The following is a 25,786-nucleotide window of genomic DNA, read 5'->3' on the forward strand; positions in this document are numbered from 1 at the left end:
CGCTGTGGTTTATCTTGAGTTAGTCCCACATGCACCATCCTTCTGCAATACATTATAAATATGCACCACATGAAAATGAAAGTAGACCTTAACACAGGTGCTTCTTATTCCTGTTTGAGCTACATTTGCAAAAAGCTAAAGTGCCCAGCTCTTCAATGAAATTATTCAACTTTTATGAAAAATGATACTATAATTACTTGTGACGTGTTTGTACTTAGTGGGAACCACTGGGTTTGGATCACAGAAGAAGTAGCAGAAGTAGTCAAAGTACAAAGAGACTGAAATGAAAGCGCCTACACAGCAATTCGTTATTTATTGCAAACATTAAGTAATATGAATGTTATAAACTAAATTATAGTCGGAGGACATATCTCACAAACAGGCCTTCTGCTTTCACAAGACTTTTTGCTGTTTTTTTTACTTTCTCCCACAATGCCACCATTGTCAGGTTGATGAGTGCTTCCATTCATGCACCATTTGTATTGGTCTGTTGCAATACAATGGAAGAAATAATTATTTGATCGCCTGCTGAATTAGCAAATTTGCTCACTCACAAACAAATGAGCAGTCTCTATTTTTATGGTTATTTCATTTTAATGGAGAGAGAGAAAACATCAACACATTGCAAAAAAGACATAAATTGAGTGAAATAAGAATTTTAATCCCCGAGCAAAACACGACTTCATATTTGCCAACCCTTGTTGGAAAGCACAGCAGCCAGATATTCCTGGTAGTTTGTCACCAGTTTTGCATACATATTGGGAGGCATTTTGGCGCTCATCTTTATAGAAATTCTCTAAATCCTTTAGTTTTCTTGGCTGCCAAATGGCAACCTGAACATTCGGCTCCATCAACAGATTTTTCTATAGGATTGAGGTCTGGAGATTGTCTGACCACTCCATGACTTTGGGTGCTTCTTCTTTAGCTACGCCTGGTATGTTTTGGGTCACTTTCATGTTGGCAGACCCATCCATAACCCATCTTTTAATGTTCTGGCTGAAGGAAAGAGGTTCTTGTTAAAGAGTCTACAGCACATGGCTTTGTCAATTGGCTTCTAAGTGATGAAGTCATCCTCCATGCCTGACTGTGGATTTGGTGTTCTTTGGGTCACACTCAGTATTTCTCTTGCTCCAATCATGGCAGGTTGAGTTGATGCCAAATAGCATTATTTTGGTTTCATCTGACCACAGTAATTTCTCAAAAGCCCGCTTGGACTCAGTAATTCACTGGCAAATTTAAGACAGACTTGTACATGTGCCTACTTGAGCCGGCGACCTTGCGAGTGCTGCAAGATTTAAATCTATTATGGTGTAGTGTGTCACCAATAGTGTTCTTGGTGACTGTGTTCCAACTGCCTCCGAATCATTAACAAGCTCCTCCCATGTAGTTTCTGGGTGATCCACCAGCTTCTTATGGTCATCTACATTCCATGAAGCAAGATCTAGCATGGAGCTCCACCTCTTTGTATTTCTTCCTTTTCCAAATAATCATACCAAGAGTTGTCACTTCCCCATCCATGGCTGCTCAGCCATGGAAACCCATTCCACGAAGCTCTCTGTACAGTGTTCTTAGGCGTGAATGTGAAGGCCCGCATGTAGTTTGGAGGTCTGTAGTGTCTGACTCTGGCTAAAGTTGCCGACCTCTGTACTCATGCGCCTTAGCTTTAGCTGAACTTGCTCTGTGATTTTACGTGGCCTAATACTTTGCGGCTGACGTGCTGTTGTTCCCATTCGCTTCCACTTTGTTATAATACCACTAAAGGTTGAATGTGAAATATTTAGTAGTGATGGAATTTCACAACTGGATGTGTTGCACTTGCCCAGTACCACACTGGAATTCACTCAGCTCCTGAGAGGAACCCATTTTTCACAAATGTTTGCAGTCTGCATGCCTATGTGCTTGATTTTATACACTTGTGGCCATGGAAGTGATTGGAACACCTCATTTCAATGATTTGGATGGGTGAGTGAATATGATTGATTGATTGATTATAATCTGTATGCCATAAGGGAGCCAGAACTTCAATGACATTCAAACCATGACTCAAGTCAATTCATCTTTTATATAATGTATTTTCAAATGGATAGATGGATAGATAAATGAACTGATGGATGATATTTTTTCTGGATTTTTGATTAATATTCTGACTCTCTGAAACTACCATAAAAATTAGAGACTGTTTATTTCTTTGGAAGTGAGCAAACTTAGAAATTTAGCAGGGGATCAAACAATGATTGTCTCAACTGTACATATGGTTTAGTAACTATAACACTGTATAGACCAAAGACTATCAATCTAAGCAATGTTTGAGCCATTTTGAGTAAAAATATTTATATCGAACCAAAAACATATCTAAGCCTTACAATGAATCTTCTGACACATTTTCATTACATTAATAGCATATTTTTTGTTGCATTTGCTAAATTACAGAGCTAAAAAGTATATATGTTTTTTTTTAACTTTCAGTATTATTTTAATATCAAAAAAAGAGGAATAAAACTGGAGCAAAAAAAAAAAAAAAGATGTTGTTATTTCGATTCTTCTAATGTGACAACATTTGCAATAATATAATGACAGAAAGATCTTCTCTCTGCTTCTGCATCAAATAGAAGTAGAAGAAGTCAAATCACCGGGACTACCATGAGAGATTCACTTGATGTAGATTTGTTCTGAAAGCCCTGGTACTTAAGAAGGCACAGGCAAAGTGTATAGGGAGATTTAAAGCAGGCTGTTGTTAGCTAATACTGAGGGTATATCACTGCATGCACCCTTAATCATTTTTACAATTCAGCTAACCAAAATAAATGTAAGTAAGTAATTATATGCATCAAATCAAGTAACTCTAAAATGTAATTAACTGGCATAAAGTTATAGCTGTATCCCTAGCAACAAGCATCATGGATTCGATTAAGAACAAGAGGCTCAGCTTTATTAACAATCCAAAGTAAAAGTAAGAATGAAAGAATGATGCCACTGAATATAAATTTCACATTTGCAAGGTAATGAATTTAGGATGTTAAATTACAAAGGGATTAATATTTAACTCCTGCAAGCCGGGTTTAATTTTTTTCTTTTTTTCCTTTTCTTTTCTAGAGACACCGGTCGAGTCTGAAAAGGGGTCTTTCTTGTCAAAAACACAGCACCGATTTACTGAGCTAATAGTTGAAGTGCATTGTTGATTAATCTTTCCATAGGTGACCCGCTGTGTTGGTTTTTGCCCCTGCCTCCTTACCCGAACTGATATTGAAATATCAGGATGAGTCTTTTTTTTTTTTTTTTTCTCATGTTACAGAGTTTAAGGTGCATTTTTTTCCCCAAACATACACAGTATTTAACTCCTAAACTTTTCCGGAGATTTGGCTCGTCTTATTTGGCAATAATACCGATCTATTGTGTTATTATTCATTTTTTCTTCTATTTCTCACGCAGTGAAATAGTTCAACGAGGGCACTTTTGCTTAGTTTGAAGACTGTTCTCTGAGGGATTTAGCTTTGCTTTTCTAAGCACTGGAGAACTGTTGCCAACACAGACGACCAGACAGCACAAAATTGTTGACAGTGGTCCAAATCTGGTTGCCTGGGGCAATGGGCAGCCGTTACTGTCAAGCCCTGCTGTGTAGGTTATTCAGGGTCACACTATGTTCCGTGGCCTCTTCATAACATGCCTGATAAATGTTTTTGACAAAATTTTACCAATCAATATTTAGAAAATGAGATCAGTCACACAGGACTACACATTTCTCTTTATTATTTTAACCAACTCCTATGTATCTAACAGGTAGACCTACTGTATACCAGTAGGCCTACATACATTAAGTTGTTTCTCAGCCAGTGCATTTTACACATGCTATTTATACCAAGACAAAAATGGTTAGACAGACTCTAGTTTAACATATTTTTCCTTCCATTTTCTGCGATGTCTGCTACACATAATCCCCTCGTGTCTGTGTTTACATTCATCCAATGAGCTGATACACTTCTGCAACGTTTCTCTCTGTAACATCCATTCATTACCAACAGTAAGAGTTGTGGCAGCTGGTCAGGCCGGGTGGGAAAGGTGGTGGGCGGCACAGCTTTGTGAAACGGGAAGATGGAACAGCCATATGAGACTGTGGATGTTTGTATCACTGATTAGGTCTTAGTTTTGGAACCATTACAATCCTAATTAAAGCTGCAAGCAGCGTTATGAGGGCCCTCGCACCCCCGGCGCGTCGAGCCACGCCCAACACCTAAAACCAGCACGTCCGATCTGATGTCACATTGATGGAATTCATGCATTTAACCACCAGCTAACATTTCAACTCATTCATTCATGATTAGTTAGTCGTTCCACTAGGTGGCGCTCTAACCATTATGTACAAATGGCATAACAAACACTTCCAAGCTCGAGTCTCATCACACCTGAGACGTTTGGGAGAGATTGGACATTGTGTTTTTGAGTGACAGCAGATTACTGCTTTTTGGCGAGTGATTCAAACTCTAAGTGCCGCCATAACCACCCCGTTTCCCTGGACGTAAAAAGCTTCGCAATTTAACATCACAAAGGTCTTTAGATTCCACAAACTGCAGATCGGTCCAATCTGATGAAATCCCTTGGAGGAGTTCGTCAAAGTATGAGGCCTGAAAAGGGGGGAAAATGTCATCAAAATTACACATGAATTTTAAAATGGCTGACTTCCTGTTGGATTTGGGATATTGCTCCAAGAGACTTTTTTGTACATCTTGATATCTCCTATAAGCTTACCAGGTTTAAGACTCATACATAAAACACAGAGCTGGGGCTGATGTTTTGAAATTTCGTAGGGGGCGCTGTGGAGCCATTTTGCGCTATTCAATGAAAATGATCACATAACAACAAAGCCTTATGCACATTGGAGGTGTGCGCCAAATTTCAAGACTTTTTAAACTTTCCAAGCCCCTCAAAAGCCACTTCATTTTTCATGGTGAACAGCGTTGCCACCAGGGTGCGCCGTTCAGTTTAAACTCACAATTTTTGCACTAAAGCATCATGAAGGACTGATGGTGATATTCACCGCTTTTGAGGTGGCCACAATGAACCTGTGAAAATCAGTACAACAAAGTGTAAGACATGACATTTCCTGTTCCCACTAGGTGGCGCTCTTCATATTCCTGACAATGGGCACATCAATCTGTTCAGGGCGCGTCTGACATCATGCCTGTAAAGTCTGGTACTGATCAGACTGGATTTCATTGAGTTATACTAATTTGTTTCTTCATGGCGTGACATCAAAGTTCGCCATGCTGCTGGGGTCACACCCTTTCGCGAAAACTCACAGTTTTCACTGTAACCCAAGACCAACTCCTTAAGGCTTTCCTGGAGAAATTTGAGGCTGCAGATGTCACCCATCACTATACTGTACCCCAAAGTGTAAAACATGACATTTCCTGTTCCCACTAGGTGGCGCTGTCCTTGATGTCAAATATGGCAGTTGAAATATGTTCAGGGCTGGAGCCTTATCATATGTGTTCACTTTGGTCAAGGTCAGAAATTGTATGACAAAATGAGAGGCAATAAGATTTTCATGGCGAGTCATCGAAATTCGCCATGGCGCCACGGCCTCATAGTATTGTGAAAACTCAAAAGCTCCGCAATTTAACATGGCACAAGGGTGTAGTTGGCACTGACCAAATATGAAGCTTATACGACCAAATCCCAAGGAGGAGTTCGTTAAAGTTCGAGGCATGGAAATGGCAAAATTAGAGCCAAAATGTCAGCTTCACTTCCAAATGGCGGACTTCCTGTTGGGTTTGCGTCAATGGGCCCACTGACTTTTTTGTTCGTCTTGGCATGATACACATGTGTGCCAAATTTCATACATGTAGCTCAAACGATGTGGTCGTAGGGCTGCATTTAACAAGGCATAGGTGGCGCTGTAGAGCCATTTCCCAGTGCTCATATGTAAAACCATTAAAATACAAAATTTTTCACCAGACCTGGCATGTGTGCAAAATTTCATGAGTTTTTGAGCATGTTTAGGCCCTCAAAAAGGCCCTTGTTTGGGGTGAATAATAATAATAATAATAATAATAATAATAATTAAAGCTGCAAGCAGCGTTATGAGGGCCCTCGCACCCCCGGCGTGTCGAGCCATGCCCAACACCTGAAACCAGCATGTCCGATCTGATGTCACATTGATGGAATTCATGCATTTAACCACCAGTTAACATTTCATTTGGTTCAACCATGAGTATAGTCGTCCCACTAGGTGGCTCTCTAACCATTATAGACAAAGGGCATAACAAACATTTCCGAGCTCGAGTCTCATCACGCCTGTGACCTTTGGGAGAGATTGGACTTTGTGTCTTTGAGTGACAGCATATTACTGCTTTTTGGCGAGTGATTGAAACTCCACGTGCCGCCATGACCACCCCGTTTCCTTGAACGTAAAAAGCTTCGCAATTTAACATCACAAAGGTCTTTAGATTCCACACACTGGAGAATGGTTCAATATGATGAAATCCCTTGGAGGAGTTCGTCAAAGTATGAAGCCTGAAAAGAGGGGAAAATGTTGCCAAAATTACACATTAATTTTAAAATGGCTGACTTCCTGTTGGATTTGGGATATTGCTCCAAGAGACTTTTTTGTACATCTTGATATCTCCTATAAGCCTACCAGGTTTCAGATTCATACATAAAACACAGAGCAGGGGCTGTGGTTTTGAAATTTTGTAGGGGGCGCTGTGGAGCAATTTCGCGCTATTCAATGAAAATGATCACATGCCAACAAAGCCTTCATCCATTTGGAGGTGTGTGCCAAATTTCAAGCCTCTATAAACTTGCCAAGACCCTCAAAAGCCACTTCATCTTTCATGTTGAACAGCGTTGCCACCAGGGTGCGCCGTTCAGTTTAAACTCACAATTTTTGCACTGAAGCATCACGAGGGACTGATGGTGATATTCACCGCTTTTGAGGTGGCCAAGATGAACCTGTGAAAATCAGTACAACAAAATTAAAGCCATGACATTTCCTGTTGCCACTAGGTGGCGCTGTCCGTATTTCCGACAATGGGCACATCAATCTGTTCAGGGCGGGTCTGACATCATGCCTGTAAAGTCTGGTACTGATCAGACTGGATTTCATTGAGTTATACTAATTTGTTTCTTCATGGCGTGACATCAAAGTTCGCCATGCTGCTGGGGTCACACCCTTTCGCGAAAACTCACAGTTTTCACTGTTACCCAAGACCAACTCCTTAAGGCTTTCCTGGAGAAATTTGAGGCTGCAGATGTCACCCTTCACTATACTGTACCCCAAAGTGTAAAACATGACATTTCCTGTTCCCACTAGGTGGCGCTGTCCTTGAGGTCAAATATGGCAGTTGAAATATGTTCAGGGGTGGAGCCTTATCATATGTGTGCTCTTTGGTCCAGATTGGAACATGTATGACAGAATGAGAGGCAATAAGATTTTCATGGCGAGTCATCGAAATTCGCCATGGCGCCACGGCCTCATAGTATTGTGAAAACTCAAAAGCTCCGCAATTTAACATGGCACAAGGGTGTAGTTGACACTGTCCAAATTTGAAGCTTATACGACCAAATCCCAAGGAGGAGTTCGTTAAAGTACAAGGCATGGAAACGGTAAAATCAGAGCCAAAATGTCACCTTCAATCCAAAATGGCGGACTTCCTGTTGGGTTTGCGTCAATGGGCCCACAGACTTTTTTGTTCGTCTTGGCATGATACACATGTGTGCCAAATTTCATACATGTAGCTGAAACGATGTGGTCGTAGGGCTGCATTTAACAAGGCATAGGTGGCGCTCTAGAGCCATTTCCCAGTGCTCATATGTAAAACCATTAAAATACGTAAATTTTCACCAGACCTGACGCGTGCGCAAAATTTCCAGAGTTTTCGAGCATGTTTAGGCCCTCAAAAGGCCGATTCATTTGCCGAAATAATAATAATAATAATAATAAACAGAGCAATTACAATAGGGCCTTCGCACTGTCAGTGCTCGGGCCCTAATAATAATAATAATAATAATAATAATAAGAAACGGAGCAGATACAATAGGGCCTTCGCACTCTCAGTGCTCGGGCCCTAATGATTGTGGCCTATATCTCGGCATAAATTAATCAGAATATTGTTAGTCCTCTGATGACATAGATGGAGGCCTTGTTTCTGCACAGCTAATTAAAACTCCCCATTTTAAACCATGTCTGGATAAAGCAAAAATGACACCATTTGATCAAAGGCAGATGGTCACAGTAACAACCACACAGCAGCCAGCTACACACAAGAGGCACAGACTAAAGACAACAACCCACATTAACTTTCATACAAAACTCTCCTTCTTATCTTACTTACAAACAAGAATACTACTTATCTTAGCCCCAGCTTGTTCCTCTCAAGGCATACTTGCCATTTGGAAAAAAAAAACCCAGAGGACCATTTAAAAACACTTTCCACTGTTATTAAGAGTAACTAGATGAAGATATGTGGGCTTCTATTTAACAGCAGTGTTGTATTTTCTTTTAATCATACTTACTGATTAATTAGCTTTTGAAGAAACTGGAATGGCTACTGATTGATGGAACATTAAAGCTATTTCTGGCTGCTTCCTTATAGGGCTGGGCTATATCATACCGTTCACGGTAATACCGGTGTAATTTTGGGCAAGGATAGGAAAATGAAATATCGCGATAGAATATGGGTAAAACGCGCATGTGCAGTGCCTATGTTTACATACGCACATGGCGGCGACGGAGAATGAGAAGAGCGAAAGTGGATCGTTAAATGAAACGGATGAACCAGAATTGGTTTGTAAAAAGGCTGCAACTTCAGTGGTGTGGAACTGGTTTAGCTTTCGTCCGTCAGATATACAACAAAGCACTATTTTTGGTAGAGCATGCTAGCGGGCCATCGTTATTAACCGTATTGTTTGGAAAATACAGCACACTTAAAATCAATCCTTTGATTTTTCTGAAAATCTACAGTGCCCCTTATGTATGAATTCTGGTTATGTTTACTGACCTCAAAACAATTTTATGTTGTACACGGCGCTCGAAAATCTGTCAAATGTTTTAGTACGACTTTGCTAAGCTACGAACCCGCACCGCTTGATGGATTGTCGGAGCATTACGGCTATATTAGGCAGGCGCCTCGCGGAGTGATACGTACTGTGCTTCAACATAATATTACTGTATTGGGTGTGTATAACCTCTTTTTAGGTTTTGTTGATATTATAAATGGTTATGCTGAGGATATGTTGGCCAATTTCCACTGGAAATGCCTTTTGGTTAAACTGTCAGCAAGGAATTTGCACTGCTACATTTTTATATAACTTTAATGCACATAAAAAACAGCTGCTTGTTTAAGTGAAAATACATTATTAGTGCAAAAACCCCATCAAAGTTGTGGAGTTGTAAAGTATTTTGTCTAGTGTCAATTATATCGTCAGTTATATCGTTATCGCAAATAATAATAATAATAATAATGATGGATTGGATTTATATAGCACTTTTCAAGGCACCCAAAGCGCTTTACAATACCACTATTCATTCACTCTCGCATTCATACACTGGTGGAGGCAAGCTACGGTTGTAGCCACAGCTGCCCTGGGGCAGACTGACAGAAGTGAGGCTGCCATTTCGCGCCATCGGCCCCTCTGGCCAACACCAGTAGGCAGTAGGGTAAAGTGTCTTGCCCAAGGACACAACGACCAGGACAGAGAGCCCAGGGATCGAACCGGCGACCTTCCGGTTACAGATACGCTTCCCAACCCCCTGAGCCACGGTCGCCCCAAAATTTTCAAATGTATATCGTGATAAATATTTTTGGTCATATCGCCCTGCTCTACTTCCCTATTCACAAATGTTCACCACAGCAAGTATCTTTGAATGTTTGATTTGGCAGATTTTTTTATTTTATTTATGCCAGATACCCTCTCTGGTACAACCCCAAAGGGTTTTGAGTTGGCAGTATTTGCTTATTTGGCAAACATGTAAACCACTGCACTATGGAGCCATTGCTGAAGGATATAAACACAAAAAAAGTCACTGATTTGTTTAGGGTTTCATTATCTGTAAACTAACAAAACAGTATCCGTACACTACAGTGACAGCTTGCTCCTGTAAATAAAATAAAATAAAATAAAATAAAATGACTTTTTACCTGGGATATTAAATCATTTTTCTCCTCAAAATCTGACCCCAAACAAACATTCTGGGTAGAAACACTTCAAGTCCAACGAAAAATAAAGTGTCCGCAGGAAAACTACGAACACCCTTACTATTTCCAGAGAAATTAAGAGGGTAAGTAGCAACCAGGTGTTGCTAATCAGATACATTTTATCAACTGATCATCTGCAACCATGACCACCATTGTAAATCCGGAGGTTTTAGAATTCTGCAGCATTCAGGTGTATGTCAACACAATCTTTTTTAGTGGACATCCCACTAAAAATCTCCCCTTAAGGTCAGACCGAGTAATGCTCAGAGAATTGCAAAAAACCCAAGAACTACAACTCATGCTAAGTGTGAACGTTTCTGCAACTACAATTAGAAAAAGGAGAAAGCCTAAAAAGCCTAAAAAGAACAGGGTAGAATAAGAAAAAAAAAGAAAAAGATCTGAACAAACCTCAAGACTTTTGGAACAATGTCCTTTGGACAAGCTACACCAAACAGAAGATGTTTGGATATAATAATCAGCATCATGACTGGCAAAAACCAAACACAACATATCAGTAGAAATGGCTCATACCAATTGTAAAGCACGGTGGTGAAGTGGTGGTGACTTTGGGCTTCTTTGTAGCCACCATCACTGAGTTTACCATAAAGTCTTTGTATATCAAAGCACTCTTCAGTCAAATGTGAGCCCATCCATCTAACAGATAAGACTGACTGAAACTGGATCATGCAACAGGACAGTGATCCAAAGCACAGCAGCAAATCTACACCAGAATTGCCGAAAAAGAAAAGAATCAAGGTACTACAATGGCCCAGCTGAAGTCCATACCTCTGATTACAATGCAGGACTTTAGGAGAACTGTGCATATATAAATGTATGCAAACTTCAATGAACTGAAGCAATGTTATAAAGATGAATGGATATGAGAAACTGAAAACAGTCATACAGAAAACAATTACTTCCAGTTAATGCTGCTAAAGGTGGTTGTATAAGCTACTGAATCTTGGGGTGTACTAGGTTCTTCACAGACCCACACAGAGTCCTTTGAAAGCTGTCATTTTCCTTTCCTTTTCACATGACTGTAATTGTGAATGCACTTTAATTAGCTTAGGAAAATCAGAAACTGCTTGTTTGTTGTATTTTGTCTCTTCTACCTGTGCTTGGTACCTGCAGTCAATTAAACATAGACAATGACAAGCCAGTCAAAACAGATTACTTTTTTTTTTTTATACATGTGATTGATAACATGACTGATGACTGATAGTATTCTCTTTCAATATACAGGGAGTGCAGAATTATTAGGCAAATGAGTATTTTGTCCACATCATCCTCTTCATGCATGTTGTCTTACTCCAAGCTGTATAGGCTCGAAAGCCTACTACCAATTAAGCATATTAGGTGATGTGCATCTCTGTAATGAGAAGGGGTGTGGTCTAATGACATCAACACCCTATATCAGGTGTGCATAATTATTAGGCAACGTCCTTTCCTTTGGCAAAATGGGTCAAAAGAAGGACTTGACAGGCTCAGAAAAGTCAAAAATAGTGAGATATCTTGCAGAGGGATGCAGCAGTCTCAAAATTGCAAAGCTTCTGAAGCGTGATCATCGAACAATCAAGCGTTTCATTCAAAATAGTCAACAGGGTCGCAAGAAGCGTGTGGAAAAACCAAGGCGCCAAATAACTGCCCATGAAAGTCAAGCGTGCAGCTGCCAAGATGCCACTTGCCACCAGTTTGGCCATATTTCAGAGCTGCAACATCACTGGAGTGCCCAAAAGCACAAGGTGTGCAATACTCAGAGACATGGCCAAGGTAAGAAAGGCTGAAAGACGACCACCACTGAACAAGACACACAAGCTGAAACGTCAAGACTGGGCCAAGAAATATCTCAAGACTGGTTTTTCTAAGGTTTTATGGACTGATGAAATGAGAGTGAGTCTTGATGGGCCAGATGGATGGGCCCGTGGCTGGATTGGTAAAGGGCAGAGAGCTCCAGTCCGACTCAGACGCCAGCAAGGTGGAGGTGGAGTACTGGTTTGGGCTGGTATCATCAAAGATGAGCTTGTGGGGCCTTTTCGGGTTGAGAATGGAGTCAAGCTCAACTCCCAGTCCTACTGCCAGTTTCTGGAAGACACCTTCTTCAAGCAGTGGTACAGGAAAAAGTCTGCATCCTTCAAGAAAAACGTGATTTTCATGCAGGACAATGCTCCATCACACGCGTCCAAGTACTCCACAGCGTGGCTGGCAAGAAAGGGTATAAAAGAAGAAAAACTAATGACATGGCCACCTTGTTCACCTGATCTGAACCCCATTGAGAACCTGTGGTCCATCATCAAATGTGAGATTTACAAGGAGGGAAAACAGTACACCTCTCTGAACAGTGTCTGGGAGGCTGTGGTTGCTGCTGCACGCAATGTTGATGGTGAACAGATCAAAACACTGACAGAATCCATGGATGGCAGGCTTTTGAGTGTCCTTGCAAAGAAAGGTGGCTATATTGGTCGCTGATTTGTTTTTGAATGTCAGAAATGTATATTTGTGAATGCGGAGATGTTATATTGGTGTCACTGGTAAAAATAAATAATTGAAATGGGTATATATTTGTTTTTTGTTAAGTTGCCTAATAATTGTGCACAGTAATAGTCACCTGCACACACAGATATCCCCCTAAAATAGCTAAAACTAAAAACAACCTAAAAACTACTTCCAAAAACATTCAGCTTTGATATTAATGAGTTTTTTGGGTTCATTGAGAACATGGTTGTTGTTCAATAATAAAATTATTCCTCAAAAATACAACTTGCCTAATAATTCTGCACTCCCTGTAGGTACATTTTTAGGTTAATGTTCCTCACGGTTTCATTCAGACATTACCTCGATTGTGATAGAGAGGATATTGTTGTTATTCAAGATTAGAAAGTACATCAAGTTATTTTTTGTTACTGCAGACAGCAGTCTGCTGTTCAGACCTGTGATAGACTGAAAGTGATGTTTTTTTTCCACAAAGTTTGATCCAGTGCTACTGTGACTTTTATAAGGACTTAAGACCTGAAGCCAACACATTTAGATGTCATCTGATTAATGGACTTAAGTGCACATCTGAAACAGGCTTTAGGTATAAGCTCATTTTGCATCCTTTTTTAACATTATTAATAATAACTTCTAAAAAAGTTACAGTATTTTTGACCGTGAAAAGCAATGATAATGTGATTCAGACAAAGAGTAATTGGGCTACTAAGAATTAAGATTAAATGCTTTTGGCTAATCTATAGCTGCATGTGTGTACACAGGTTTTCCCCAAACATGAGATTTCCAGATATAATAGATAATGTTGGAGCTTAATGCAAATTAGTGTGTAATATCTGGGAACTGCTGGTACTTGGGTTTTTTCCAGGTGCTGTGGGATCTTTGAATGAATATTGACAGCATTCACAAAGGTTTGTTATCTCAGAAAAAATAATCATTTTTCCTGAGCTGAGGTCACTGCAGACGAGTTGAAGCAATGATTCAGACATTAGACGTCTCTTCTTGAGTTTGATTTCTGCAAAGCAACTGCCCAAGGTGAAGAGAATAGGAATAATAAGAAAAACTCTTTTTGCTTCTAGTGACAGCCGTTTAGGCTCTACAGATTAATTCTGGCAGAAAAACAACAACCTGCAAACGCTGGGGAAGGTGTTATTGCTCAATCTAACACGGTGAGTCAAATAGTGCTTTTTTAAGGAATCACTTTTCTTTATCTTCAAGACTAATCATTATGTCAACCACTGAAATGTACTCAAAACTTGAAACCTACAAAAGACAAAAAGCACTCTTCTCTGCTGGTCACAGTTGAAAATAAGTGGTTGTTATATTTGTTATCTGGATTACTTCACAAAGAAACTATATCATTTTGGAGTAACTGGAATGCTTGTCCCAACCTTCAGAGAACACCATGTCCCATCCTGCACAGTGTACATTCATACTCAAGAAAATGTTTATATTATATAACTTTGTGAAACTATACCACTTAGTCTCAAAAACACATTAAATAACTCATTGACTCACAAAGATGCACTTTCGGTTACATTTGTTCTGCTTGTCTCCATGTGGCTCAAGGGGCGATCGTGGCTCAAGAGTTGGGAGTTCGCCTTGTAATCGGAAGGTTGCCGGTTCGAGCCCCGGCTCGGACAGTCTCGGTCGTTGTGTCCTTGGGCAAGACACTTCACCCGTTGCCTACTGGTGGTGGTCAGAGGGCCCGGTGGCGCCAGTGTCCGGCAGCCTCGCCTCTGTCAGTGCGCCCCAGGGCGGCTGTGGCTACAATGTAGCTTGCCATCACCAGTGTGTGAATGTGTGTGTGAATGGGTGGATGACTGGATATGTAAAGCGCTTTGGGGTCCTTAGGGACTAGTAAAGCGCTATATAAATACAGGCCATTTACCATTTACCATGTGTGTGGTGACTGCTCTGTGCTTTCCCCCCACATATATTAACACCACCAGAAGGTGATGCTGACCCTTTCAGAGTGGAACGCTTTCAGGCTGGGTCATGTATTTAATTTTAGAAGTGTATTCATAACTTGCAAAGCCTCAAAGTCAAGCATTAGAGAAATGCTTTTCACTGGCTTTGCAGGACCATCAGCAGGAGGTTTGTTCTCACATTGTATAGTTATCTTGCATCCTTCCTCATGAGTCCTCAAAGTACACACAATCAAGGCACTTGTGCTTACATAAGCAAATGTGTAGTATTCTTGTTGTTTCTGAAGCCCTGAAGCGACAGATAATCGCAGCACCTGTGCTTGCCTTTGCCACCTTCTCCAAGTCATTTTCAGTTCAAACTGCTGCAAGTCATCAGCAGCTTCAGGCCATCTTCAAAGGAAAAGGAGGTGGGGAGGGGGTCGATATGCAAGCCACTGACTGTGTTGAAAGATGACAACTGATTACGCTGATATTTACAGCTGCAACTGTGTTTCTTGAATTACATATGATGAGTCTCTTGTTGCAATGGTATAATCAAAAAGCTGATTAAAGCAAAGTATGAATCAAAACTTCTTCTTCCATTGGAAGAAGTAAACAGTAAGCAGCAGTAAAATTGGTTGTAGCTTCTTTGCATTCTGATATTAGCATTTCCCATATCACACACCACACGAGCCGTGCAGATTTATTCGGATCTGATGAGCACAGCTGTTTGAAGTCAGTTGGGGAATCCTCTTTCATGCAGCAGCAGATCTTCTGAGCTGACCATTTGGTCTGAAAATCATGTGAAATACACTCTGAAGAAGTAATTTAGTTAAAAGGCTTACTCTACTAAATATCCATACCAGGGGTATGAAACCTTTCTGATGACGAGTGCCATTTAAAATTTCTTCAGAAGTCAGTGTGCCATATGATTGCATTAGCAATAAATTTAATAACGCTCTATATGAACAGTTACACACTATATAGAACCACTTTATAGAATTATATTTGTTCGCAGATGTTGCCAGCTATCAGTGAATAGTTATCAGCTATTTTGAAACAAAAAAAAGACACATTTTATCCATAACAAGAACTCCATAACAGCAAATGAACTGTACAACAGAAAATGCAAATGCTATTTATGGTCTCCTCACAACAATGATAAGAAAAATTAACTGGGCCAATATGGCATGTCTGTTAATACACTCTGATCTCTGGTCTCCCACTCAGAGACACAGGTCTCCAAGTGTCCAGCATTCAGACGGCTACCTGAGGACACTCATGAAAATCTGCTCACACAGATATGTAGAGCTAAATACTGTCAATAAGGCCTATGCAATGTTCTGAAGACAGTTAAACTTGTCAGGTAGTGATGTCCAGCAGGTGAAAATGCAAGCTCCATGAACACGCACAGCTGTGGATGTTATATGTATGATTTCTATACATTTTACGTCAGATAAAAACTATGGTTGTAAGCTTCAGATAATTATTTAATAACAGCTAGACATTTTAAATGAGAATTAGAAAGTATTTCTTTGTGTCCCCTTCTCCCTGTTAATGCCCTACCTGGCCCCCTGGCAAAACTTTGCTAGACCCGCCCCTGCATAGTTACCAGCTGTCAGCTACATAAAAAAAAAAAAAAAAGGATCCTGGTGTTATTTGTCTCTCAGAAACAGTTCATAACTTCCCTTCAACTCATTCATGTCACCTTAAAGGTAAACCTGTTTCTCCATCACCTGTCCAGCTCTGATGATTCAGTAAGGACATCTCCTGGTTTCATCTTCATGTTTCCCTCTCACCAGATATACAAACCGACATCATGACCAGCAGCTTTTACAGCTGTGGCTCCAGCAAACATCAGCTGATACTAGAAATTAATATTAAATAAATTCTAACAGCAGCTGATCAAGCTTAAACGTGCTGCTGTTGCTTAGCGCGACATCCGCTGGTTTCCTCTTTCTGGCGCAAAGTGGGCGATAAACAAACAAGAGAGAAAAGCCGATCAGCTGATCATTGATCAGTTTCATGATTAAAGAAGAAACAGGAGAGGGAGGGGGAGGGAATGAGAGAAGAAGAGGCAGTTGTGCAGTGTAATGACAGAATAACTCCAGCTTTGTGTCTTTTTCCATTCTAGCTGAAGTACGGGACAAAATGTTCCTTTTCACCTCAACACGAAACACGTAATATTTTCTCTCAATGCAGGACGATTCCATCTTTTTACAGGACGGTTGGCAACTCTACTAACTAACCTTATGAATTAAATAAAGTTCAACATCAGTAACATCAAAGCACCTACCCAGCTGTATAGAAACTCTGTCATGCTAGCATGACGGTACGAGCAGTACAAGTTATTGTAGCTGACTGTAAAAAGTCAGCACAACGAAAATAAACTCCGCCTAAACTTGGTTTATATCTGACCCAGATAGACAGCAGGTCATAACTTCTTACCTGAAGTTCAGTTCACCTGACACTCCGACCGGCAGCTGTCTCAGGTCTCTGCTCCTCCTGCCTCCCCTTTCTCTCATCCACCTGCTGGCCTCCACCACTTGCTCATTTTACTGAATCTGAGGAAGCACCGCCATAGCCACCACCAAACAACTGAGTTATTTTTACACACCGACCAGCATCTGGCCAATCCACCACCTTTCATTGTTTATACCGCTACAAAGAAAAAAAAGTCACCGGGCCACCGAGCAAATGCCCAGTATGCCCGATGGCTAGTCCAGCTATGGTCGTGCCATCAGTTAACCCTTCGCGTGCCACAGTTGGCACGCGTGCCTAGGGTTGCCGACCCCTGATCTATACAATGGCATTTACACATATATTGCTTCTGAAATTTCTATTGGATATACTAATTAGTATTTGCTTATTTTTAGTGGATTCTTTAAGCACTTCCTGTTTTTGCACTGATGAGGCCCTGTTAATGATCGGAACCACTTATTGCACAATAACAAGTGATTACAAAAACATCAACCAAAAATAAATAAATATGAACAAGAGAATCAGGAAGCAAAATCTAAACTGCAAAAACAACTCATTTTTGATGTAAAGCAGGAAAAAAAATTGTTGTTTCTTATTACCCCTGCCACAAAAAAGGCTGTACAAGCACTTTTGTAAAATGTCAATAACTATCAGTGGGACAAGCATTTAAAATGCTTTATTCATAAACGGTATAAAATTCCAAACATTAACATTGTTTTCTTACTCTTTGATCATTTCTAAGGATATGTTGCAAAATATTTTATGTGTGAGTGACCTTCAAGCCTCCTGCCACAGCCCTGATCTATATTTTATGACTTTTCATAACTAAACTGGAGCACTTCCATGACCTAAAAATTTGTATTCCGTTCTAATTTGTTAATGTTGTTTCTCAGCTCGGAAGATCTAAAAAGGAAATAAATAACCTGGTTCACATTTGACCCGAGTTACACAAAACACACACACACACACACACGCTAAATACAACAAATGTACATACAGAAGGCAAAGTGTCTTTATGTCTGAGAAACCTGCTAAAATTTTCTAAATGGTAAATGGATTTTATGTAGTGTTTTCCTATTCATTACACACTCAAAGTGCTTTCCATTATAATCAACATTCACTTATGCACCCACACGTCAGTGCATCACTTTTCACTGTAAACATGGTCCAAGGACACTTGGACGTGCAGCCTGGAGTAGAGGTTATTGAACCACTAAACGTCTGAGCAGTGGGTGACCTACCCTGCCCCTTTAGCCACAGCCTATGCAGTGGGCAGTGAGTGCATTAGGAAATTCATAGTATGCTGGGAGTATAAAGAGATCATGAGCTTTCAAAACCATTAGCAACCTCATGCAAGGGTAAATATAGGAAAAGACAAAAATAAATGTTGAGCTGTTTCCCCGTGCTTTTTGCAGACATTTAAGTGTATGAATAGATTCATTGCGGCAGTTTAGACATAAAGGAACTCCATAAACTGGTTTCTCTGCTTTTATCATTGTGGCATGATTCACAATCACGTCTTTTTTTCAGCACATTAGCAATTTTATTCCTGATTATCTTTTCTTTGTTGTAAAAACTCAGCTCTTTTCAGTGCCCCCAATGGGTTTCTTCTCCTGGGTGATTATTATATAAATAGTTTTACTTTATCACTTTGATGGGCAGCAGTGCCAAATGGTTCCCTAGTTAAAAAAGGGGATCATGATTTGAATGAGTATCTTTTCTAATAGATACCTTAATAATTTGATAATTTTATTAGGAAAACTGCCTTCTTTTTTTGTTTAAATTGGATGCCAATAGCTTCTGCAGTTCTCACGAATACAATCCAACAAAGAACCAACTGTTTTAGGGTATTTATATTCAGTTGGATCACACTGGAGGTTTAGTTAAAAACAATTTCTCCATCATTTATAAGAACATGGGGGAACAAAACTGAAAAAGTGTCAAACTAAAAGAGCAAAACTTCCTCAGCAGGAAAAGAATTAGTTGACATCAGTAAAAAAGTAAGACAGTAATTTGCCGTTTTTGTGATGCTAAGCACCTCTGCCAGGAGGCTTACTGTCAACATCTTCTCACACCAATAAGAAGTAGAGCAACTGAAAATGTTAATTATTTATCACACAGCAACTGCAGACTACAGAAAGTGCAAGAGCAAGAAAACCACACTGAACTTGCAGAAAATCGACTTTGTGCTGAGCAAATCAAACTTCTGATCTAGAGGCCAATATGGGTTCAATTACAAAAACATGGCTAATTTGAGCTGGTCAGGAAGTGGAGGCTTCCCGACCAACTGAAAAGCAAGAAACAAATGATTAACTACTTACAATACCTCAGTGTACTGACAGTGTAAGGTTTCAGGTATCATATCAAGTTTCATTTTCACATAGGAAACAAAGAATAATGGGGGTCAACTGTTTTTCTTACCTGTGTGTCTTTTCCTGAGCTGCCAGCAGCAAGGTGAACTGAAACAATGGAAAAAGATTATGTTATTCCAAATCATCCAGCAAAAAGAAATAAAATATTCAAAACTGAAACAGTCTCCTTTGTGCTTCAGTCTTCACCATCTAAAAGTTGTCATACAAATGCAACACTAAAAGAAAACAACTTGTTTATTATTATTTGTGGACAAACAACATATTTAAAAGGTATTTGAGGGTTTTCTTCCATTCGGAGTTGCTGCTGGATGTCTAAAAGCGTACGGGACCATTTCACCATTCGAGATTATAATTAGAGCCTTGAGAGCTTCTATCCAATTACATTGCCATCGATTCAGAGACAAGAAAATCTTCTCAGAAAGGTTCTCAGGATTTCAAATCAATACATCAAAAACGGCAGCGTTGCTGAGAATGAATTAATAAAGCAATTTATATTAAATTACACTGCCTTCACTCCCACATCACTCAGCTTTAAATCTGACTTTAATTAGATGATCTAACATAAAAAATTGTTAAATTTCCTCTGCTGACTCACTGCACTGTGGCCATTAAAAAGGTCAACAGAGAGTTCAGATTAAAACCTAAAAGCAGCAGATATGTTTTCGAGCTTCAACCGAACCACTATGTAATATCCAAAATATAGGCTCTACAGAAAAGATATAACTATCTGTATTTCAGAAGATTGATACAATCTCTGTGAACCACTCTGCAATAATTTGGTCAGATATTGATTCCAGCCATAGTAAGGAAACCCTTAACTTAAATTATTTAACAAGCACAAAAAGTCCATTTAAATACTTCTGTCTGCAAAGCCTGGAATGAAGCTGCCAGATCAAAACAAGTGACTGCTATTATTCTTATAATGAAAACACTGAAAATAACAGTGGATGCTGACACTTTTAAAACTATCTAAAGGAAATGAAGGGATTTTATTTTTCCTAAGAATGGAAGAGAAGGTCTGATTTTTACTAGTTAGGTTTTCTTGCATTTAAAAACATAAATAAATTCTGTTTCCTGCTACTGTTTACAGCAGTTCACAGTTAATTTAAAGTGCTTGTGTGACAAGGACAAAATGAGACAAATGGAGAGAAGACAGAAAAGATGATGCTGATGAGCTGTTAAATCAACCAAACATGAATGACATTCAAATAATTAACAGAGAAACAAAACACAGCACATAGTGTCTTAAAAGAAATTCCACAATGACTCAGCAGTGACTTTGTTAATTAGAAATAACATTAGTACCATTATATAATAGTGCAGAATGAACCATCATGCTCAACTTTAAGGCTAATGTGAAAGAAATTACTTAATAATGGTTTCATTTCCTGATTAAATACTTCAGATAAAATGGGTATAAATTGACATAAAAAAAAAGCAAATAGATAAACGCATGTGCAACAACATTGTTCAGTATAGGAAAAAAAAATCGTGGATAGCAACTTCCCACTGAATAAAGAAAAGCAGTTATTTCAAACATTGCTGAACAAGGTCAAATATTTCCCTTTGGAGTGTAAAATCATGGTGTCTGCAAATAAAATGGATTTCCAGTGTGTTTCAGGCAGCTTTTGTGATGTGGTCCATGCTCATATTTCAATGAATATAAAGAATGCAATGTATTGACCAGCACTACTGACAAATCTTTGATTTTTTTAGACTGTTATATTTTACAGGTAACTCTCTCTTCAAACATTTCCCACAAAAAGAGTCTGCATCTAACAGACACAGGGTGACCAAAGAAAAAGGTAAAAGAAAGAAGAGGGGGAGCCTGATCGTATTTATAAAATGAGAAGCTCAAAATAAATCTTGCATAATGGGAATCACAATCTGGATTAAACTGCCTCCTTTTTTCTTCATTATACACAAGAAGCCAGCAAAACTCAATTTTGTACACCCCCACCCCCCTCCCCTCACATCATTATCTGATATCTGTATATCCTAAAAGCTATGTGAAGTTCACAAACATAAAGCGAGAGCCAGCAAAGCTTTAGGTATGTAGACACTACACACGACATCATGATATTGTATTCTGGTTTCTGTTGTTATTAAAAATGCAACATTTGGTATGAAACTGGGCTTCCTACAGGAATACATACAAGTTAACAATACATTCTGCTACCTCTGCTCAAAATTCCCATCTTTTCATGGCTCACCCTGGAGAGGCAGAGATGCACAGAAAGGAAGAGGGGGAATAACTCCATACATAACATCAGGAGCGGTGACTGGAGCACCTCCATCTCATTGCTTCCTCAGCCTGCATAATCAAGTCTGTTGTTTCCAACCGTGTTTTCAATTGAGCCACACTGAGATGAAGTGGCTTTGATTTCAGAAAGTCTCCAAATTCCTTTACACAATGACGGCGCTGAATGGTTTAGCTTTTAAACAAGCCTGTGCAGAATATACGCTGTTGTCATAATGACAGAACATGTCCAGTGCAATTATCAAGGAAACGCTGCACTCGGGTTTCATCTTAGGCGAATCCAAATTCAAGACTGACAAAGAATGTATGCAGAGCAGCTAGATACTTTATTAAATTCAAACAGGTTGAAGGGTTCTACTGAGAGCCATTTCCTGCTAATGAAAAATGGATTCATAGTAATTAAACAATGGCTTGCTTGTTTGACAATTGGTCAGTGTCTGACTTTAATTACTTCCAGCATTTAATGGGCGCTGAGAGAGCTGGGAAAAATAGAGACACCACATGAAAAGTGCTTTGAAGTAACTAAATCGTATTAACAAAGGCAGTTATTCAGGTGTATTATATTAACTTGAATGCAAATTAGCAATCAGTGTCTGCTTTAAAAGAGCTCTGATAATCACCATGTCCATGTGGGGTATTCAAAGCAACATGAGACAACTAAGGGCTTCCAAATAGACTGAATAGAGAAAGCTCTGAACTGCAGCTGCAGTGGTTCAAAAAACAAAGTTATTTAATTTGGCAAAAACAATAAAATCTAAAATCCTGTTAGCTTCACAGTGCTGATGTATGTGGCAGGGCTGCCATCCAGAAACCACTTTTGAGACCAGCGTGCAAACACTGCCAAGCTGAGAGCCATTAAACATGGATTCAGCTCTTACCAACCTCTTCTGAAAGGCCATCCATAGCCCTCCTCTTTACACAACAACACTACCTGGCACAAGATGTTGTAAAGTGGCTGGTGAAAAGAACAAACATTTAGGAAAATGAAACATGAGAAAAAATGCACGAGTATTTGTCTTGAATAACACAGGTGGGGAAAAACATACTGCTTTGTTTTCTAATGTTGGCCTATTTCGATCATTAAGTATCTTCAAGTTGAAGACAAAGTTAATTTTCATCCTGCTTTATTAATGTTAAATGTTTTGAAAATGTCATCACGACATGAACCAGGCCACAGCTTTTTTTATCTTCTTCTTCTTTCAGCTCCTCCCTTTAGCAGTCGCAACAGTAGATCATCTGACCCCATCACTTGCATCTTCATCTATCAGTCCAACACTCTGCATGTCCTCCTTCACTACATCCATTAACCCCCTCTGTGGTCTTTGTCTTTTACTCCTGCCTGGCAGCTCCATGTTCAACAGTACATGTCCAAACATCAACCATGGCTGTCTAACTTTGTGTCCAAATCACTTAACCTGAGCTGCCCTTCTCGTTTCTATTCTGCAATTCATTTCAACTCTGCCACCTACGGCTCCACCTACTGTCTTTTTGTCACTGAAACATCTCCAAATCACACATCATATCAGGTTTCTGTACAATTTTATAAACCCTCCTTTTCATAGTTTCTGCTATCCTTCTGCTAACGCCTGTGTGACTGCAATCTACATCCAAATCCCATCATACCGTTTAAGTCCACTACCAACATCCCCTGATGAACCTCTGTTGGTAAGATCAGTTTTGCCATTCATATCTAATAGATGGGTTGGAGTCAGGGTTACTTCACAGCAAATTAAAAGAACAAATTATAAATATGACAAATGTTAGGATCCCTTTCTACTTTTTCTTTTCCCTCTACATTAAAAATCTGATCCCTTCTGGTTTCCTACTTGTGCGGGCAGACTTTGGCGTTGATTGTGTCTAGGGGTGGTCAATAATGCCTCAAAATTATATCACGAAACTTCAAGAAATTTTGTGATAATGATATTTCACACAAAAAAAACAAAAACAAAACAAAAAAAAACAAAAAACTGCACAACATTTTATCAATGCCTGCACCTTGCAGGCAGCAGCATTTATGAGTGCAAGTAAATGAAGTGCATTCTCTACCCTTCTTTTCCAATGAGTTACTGTCACTGATGACAGACTACCTAATTTGAAGTGTGAATCCATTGAAACAAGGTCCCAGCAGCAGCAGCATTACAGTACAATAGAGGTGACTCATCATGAGTCAAGTGTAAGCACAAAAGTAGTGTTTCCCTTGGAATTTAAAATAAAAGTCTAAAATAAAAATTTAAAATAACTTCTTAGCACTAGTTTAACAATAACTAAAGAAACTTGGCCAAACTATATGGAACAGCATCAGTAATTTCCTTCCACCATCTTCTCTTCCTGTCACATAAATTGCAGCTAACAAGAGCAGCTAGCGATGCTTGGTTGAGTCATTCGTTTAAATTTGAGTCGCATATCACCACCTGTTAGTTTTTGCCTCTAATGGGGAAACAAGCTTGTTGTTTCCACCCTCGATGGGAATGGGGACAAATGGTTGCTGGCAGTTGCTACAGTGGGTGAAATCAGTCACAAAAAGTTATATGTTGGTGCATCAAAAACCTTTTTTGCAGATATTTCTGTCACTGGTGGAATTTGGACACAAGTCGATCTGCTAGTGACCAAGGCAATCACAAGGAGGTTTTTGATGCAGCAACCTCTTTCACCTAGTGACAGTCAGCAACCACTGGGGCAGCACATCAAGGGCGGTTATGATGAATTTTCATCAGTAATGATCAATAATAACCCCAGGCTGAAGAAAACTTACCATAACTTATACGTGAGGTAAGATGATTTCAGGATGCCAGCATTTCTCATTGAAAAATTATAGAACTTAGCAGCAACAAGAACAATAAAAGCTATTATAAGTAAATCTCCTCAAAGGGCTGGCACAGATGGCACACAGTTTCACACACAGTTGTAATAATTCATTTGGTTTATATTTTTTGACAACTGCTCTGCAAACTGTTCGGCATGCAAGATGCAGAAGCTTCATCTGGGATTGTGTCATATTAAATTTAAACTTTCTCTCCCAGCTCGAGCACCACCAGCAGCCATCCAAGATCCATACTAGCAACACGTAATCGAGTTAGAGCTATGGCGCTCACTCTCAGTGCAAATGTTTTATTGTTTGGTTGGTTGGATTTTTAAATATATAAATGCTGATTACATTAAATAAACGTTATCATACTTTTGTAGCAGCTTTTAATCATGAAATTATTATTTGTTTATACAGCTTCATGTCTCGTTCACAGACTGTCTCAGATATATAAAGATGCCAATGTACTAAAACCACCAATGCTATAGTGGGTGTCTCCAAGATTAGATTTTGCCAGAATGACACACAAACACATGCACACATACACACACAAACTCACAAGGTGAAAACAACAACCAGACAGCTGCAGACGGCTCATATAGCAGATTAAGATGCTGTATTCCGCAAATATATTAAAAAGTAATGGACAAGGACAATGCCATACTCAGCAAACATAAGTTGGACCACATCCATTCTTTAACTTGACCTTCATTTTGTTCTGAGCTACAGATCTGTCAAGTCCAGCGACTGTGTCAATATCAGGCTGCAGACATTTAGAGTGACAGGAAAAATACAGGAAACTGCCTTTGTTGTGGGTTTTTTTCTAATGAAACTAGGTGTTTCCAGGAGCACATTTTGCAATGATGGCACCATATACTGCACATAAAGATGTGTGTAGCCTTCCAACACGATTTTATAAGAAAATGACCCTACCAGATCTATAACATCAGTATACACATTCCAAACTAACCAATAATTTCAATAGTTTTAGGTCTATTTTATTAAAATGTAATGCTCATATTTAAAATTATGGTCCCACATTAAATGACAAAGCAGGGTATATTTTTAGGCATAGCTACTTTTTGACTGACATGTCACTACCATATGAGCGCAACATCACAAAACATGTTGCCAATGGGAGCGCAAAGTGTCCAGGTTATCTTGCAACAATATCGTTAGCTTCATAGCATAATTGCCTAAGTCATTGACTTAGTCAAATGACTTAGGCAATTATGCTATGAAGCTAACGATATGCAAATGTACAGGTACACAGTCTGCCAAAATGA

The 25,786-nt window shown here is 39.4% G+C and overlaps 1 protein-coding gene across 1 annotated transcript in view; it reads right to left on the bottom strand.

The window, feature by feature from the left end:
- The window catches only part of b3glcta (beta 3-glucosyltransferase a), an 85,202-nt gene that overhangs the window by 55,313 nt on the left and 4,103 nt on the right, over positions 1 to 25,786 (bottom strand). Inside the window, exon 2 of the mRNA XM_080888949.1 lies at positions 19,487 to 19,524. Within this exon, the coding sequence (XP_080745075.1) occupies positions 19,487 to 19,524 (38 nt within the window). The remainder of the gene's footprint in view (positions 1 to 19,486; positions 19,525 to 25,786) is intronic.

This window comes from Rhamphochromis sp. 'chilingali', assembly GCF_963969265.1.
Source record: "Rhamphochromis sp. 'chilingali' genome assembly, chromosome: 8".
NCBI classification, from domain to species: Eukaryota; Metazoa; Chordata; class Actinopteri; order Cichliformes; family Cichlidae; genus Rhamphochromis; species Rhamphochromis sp. 'chilingali'.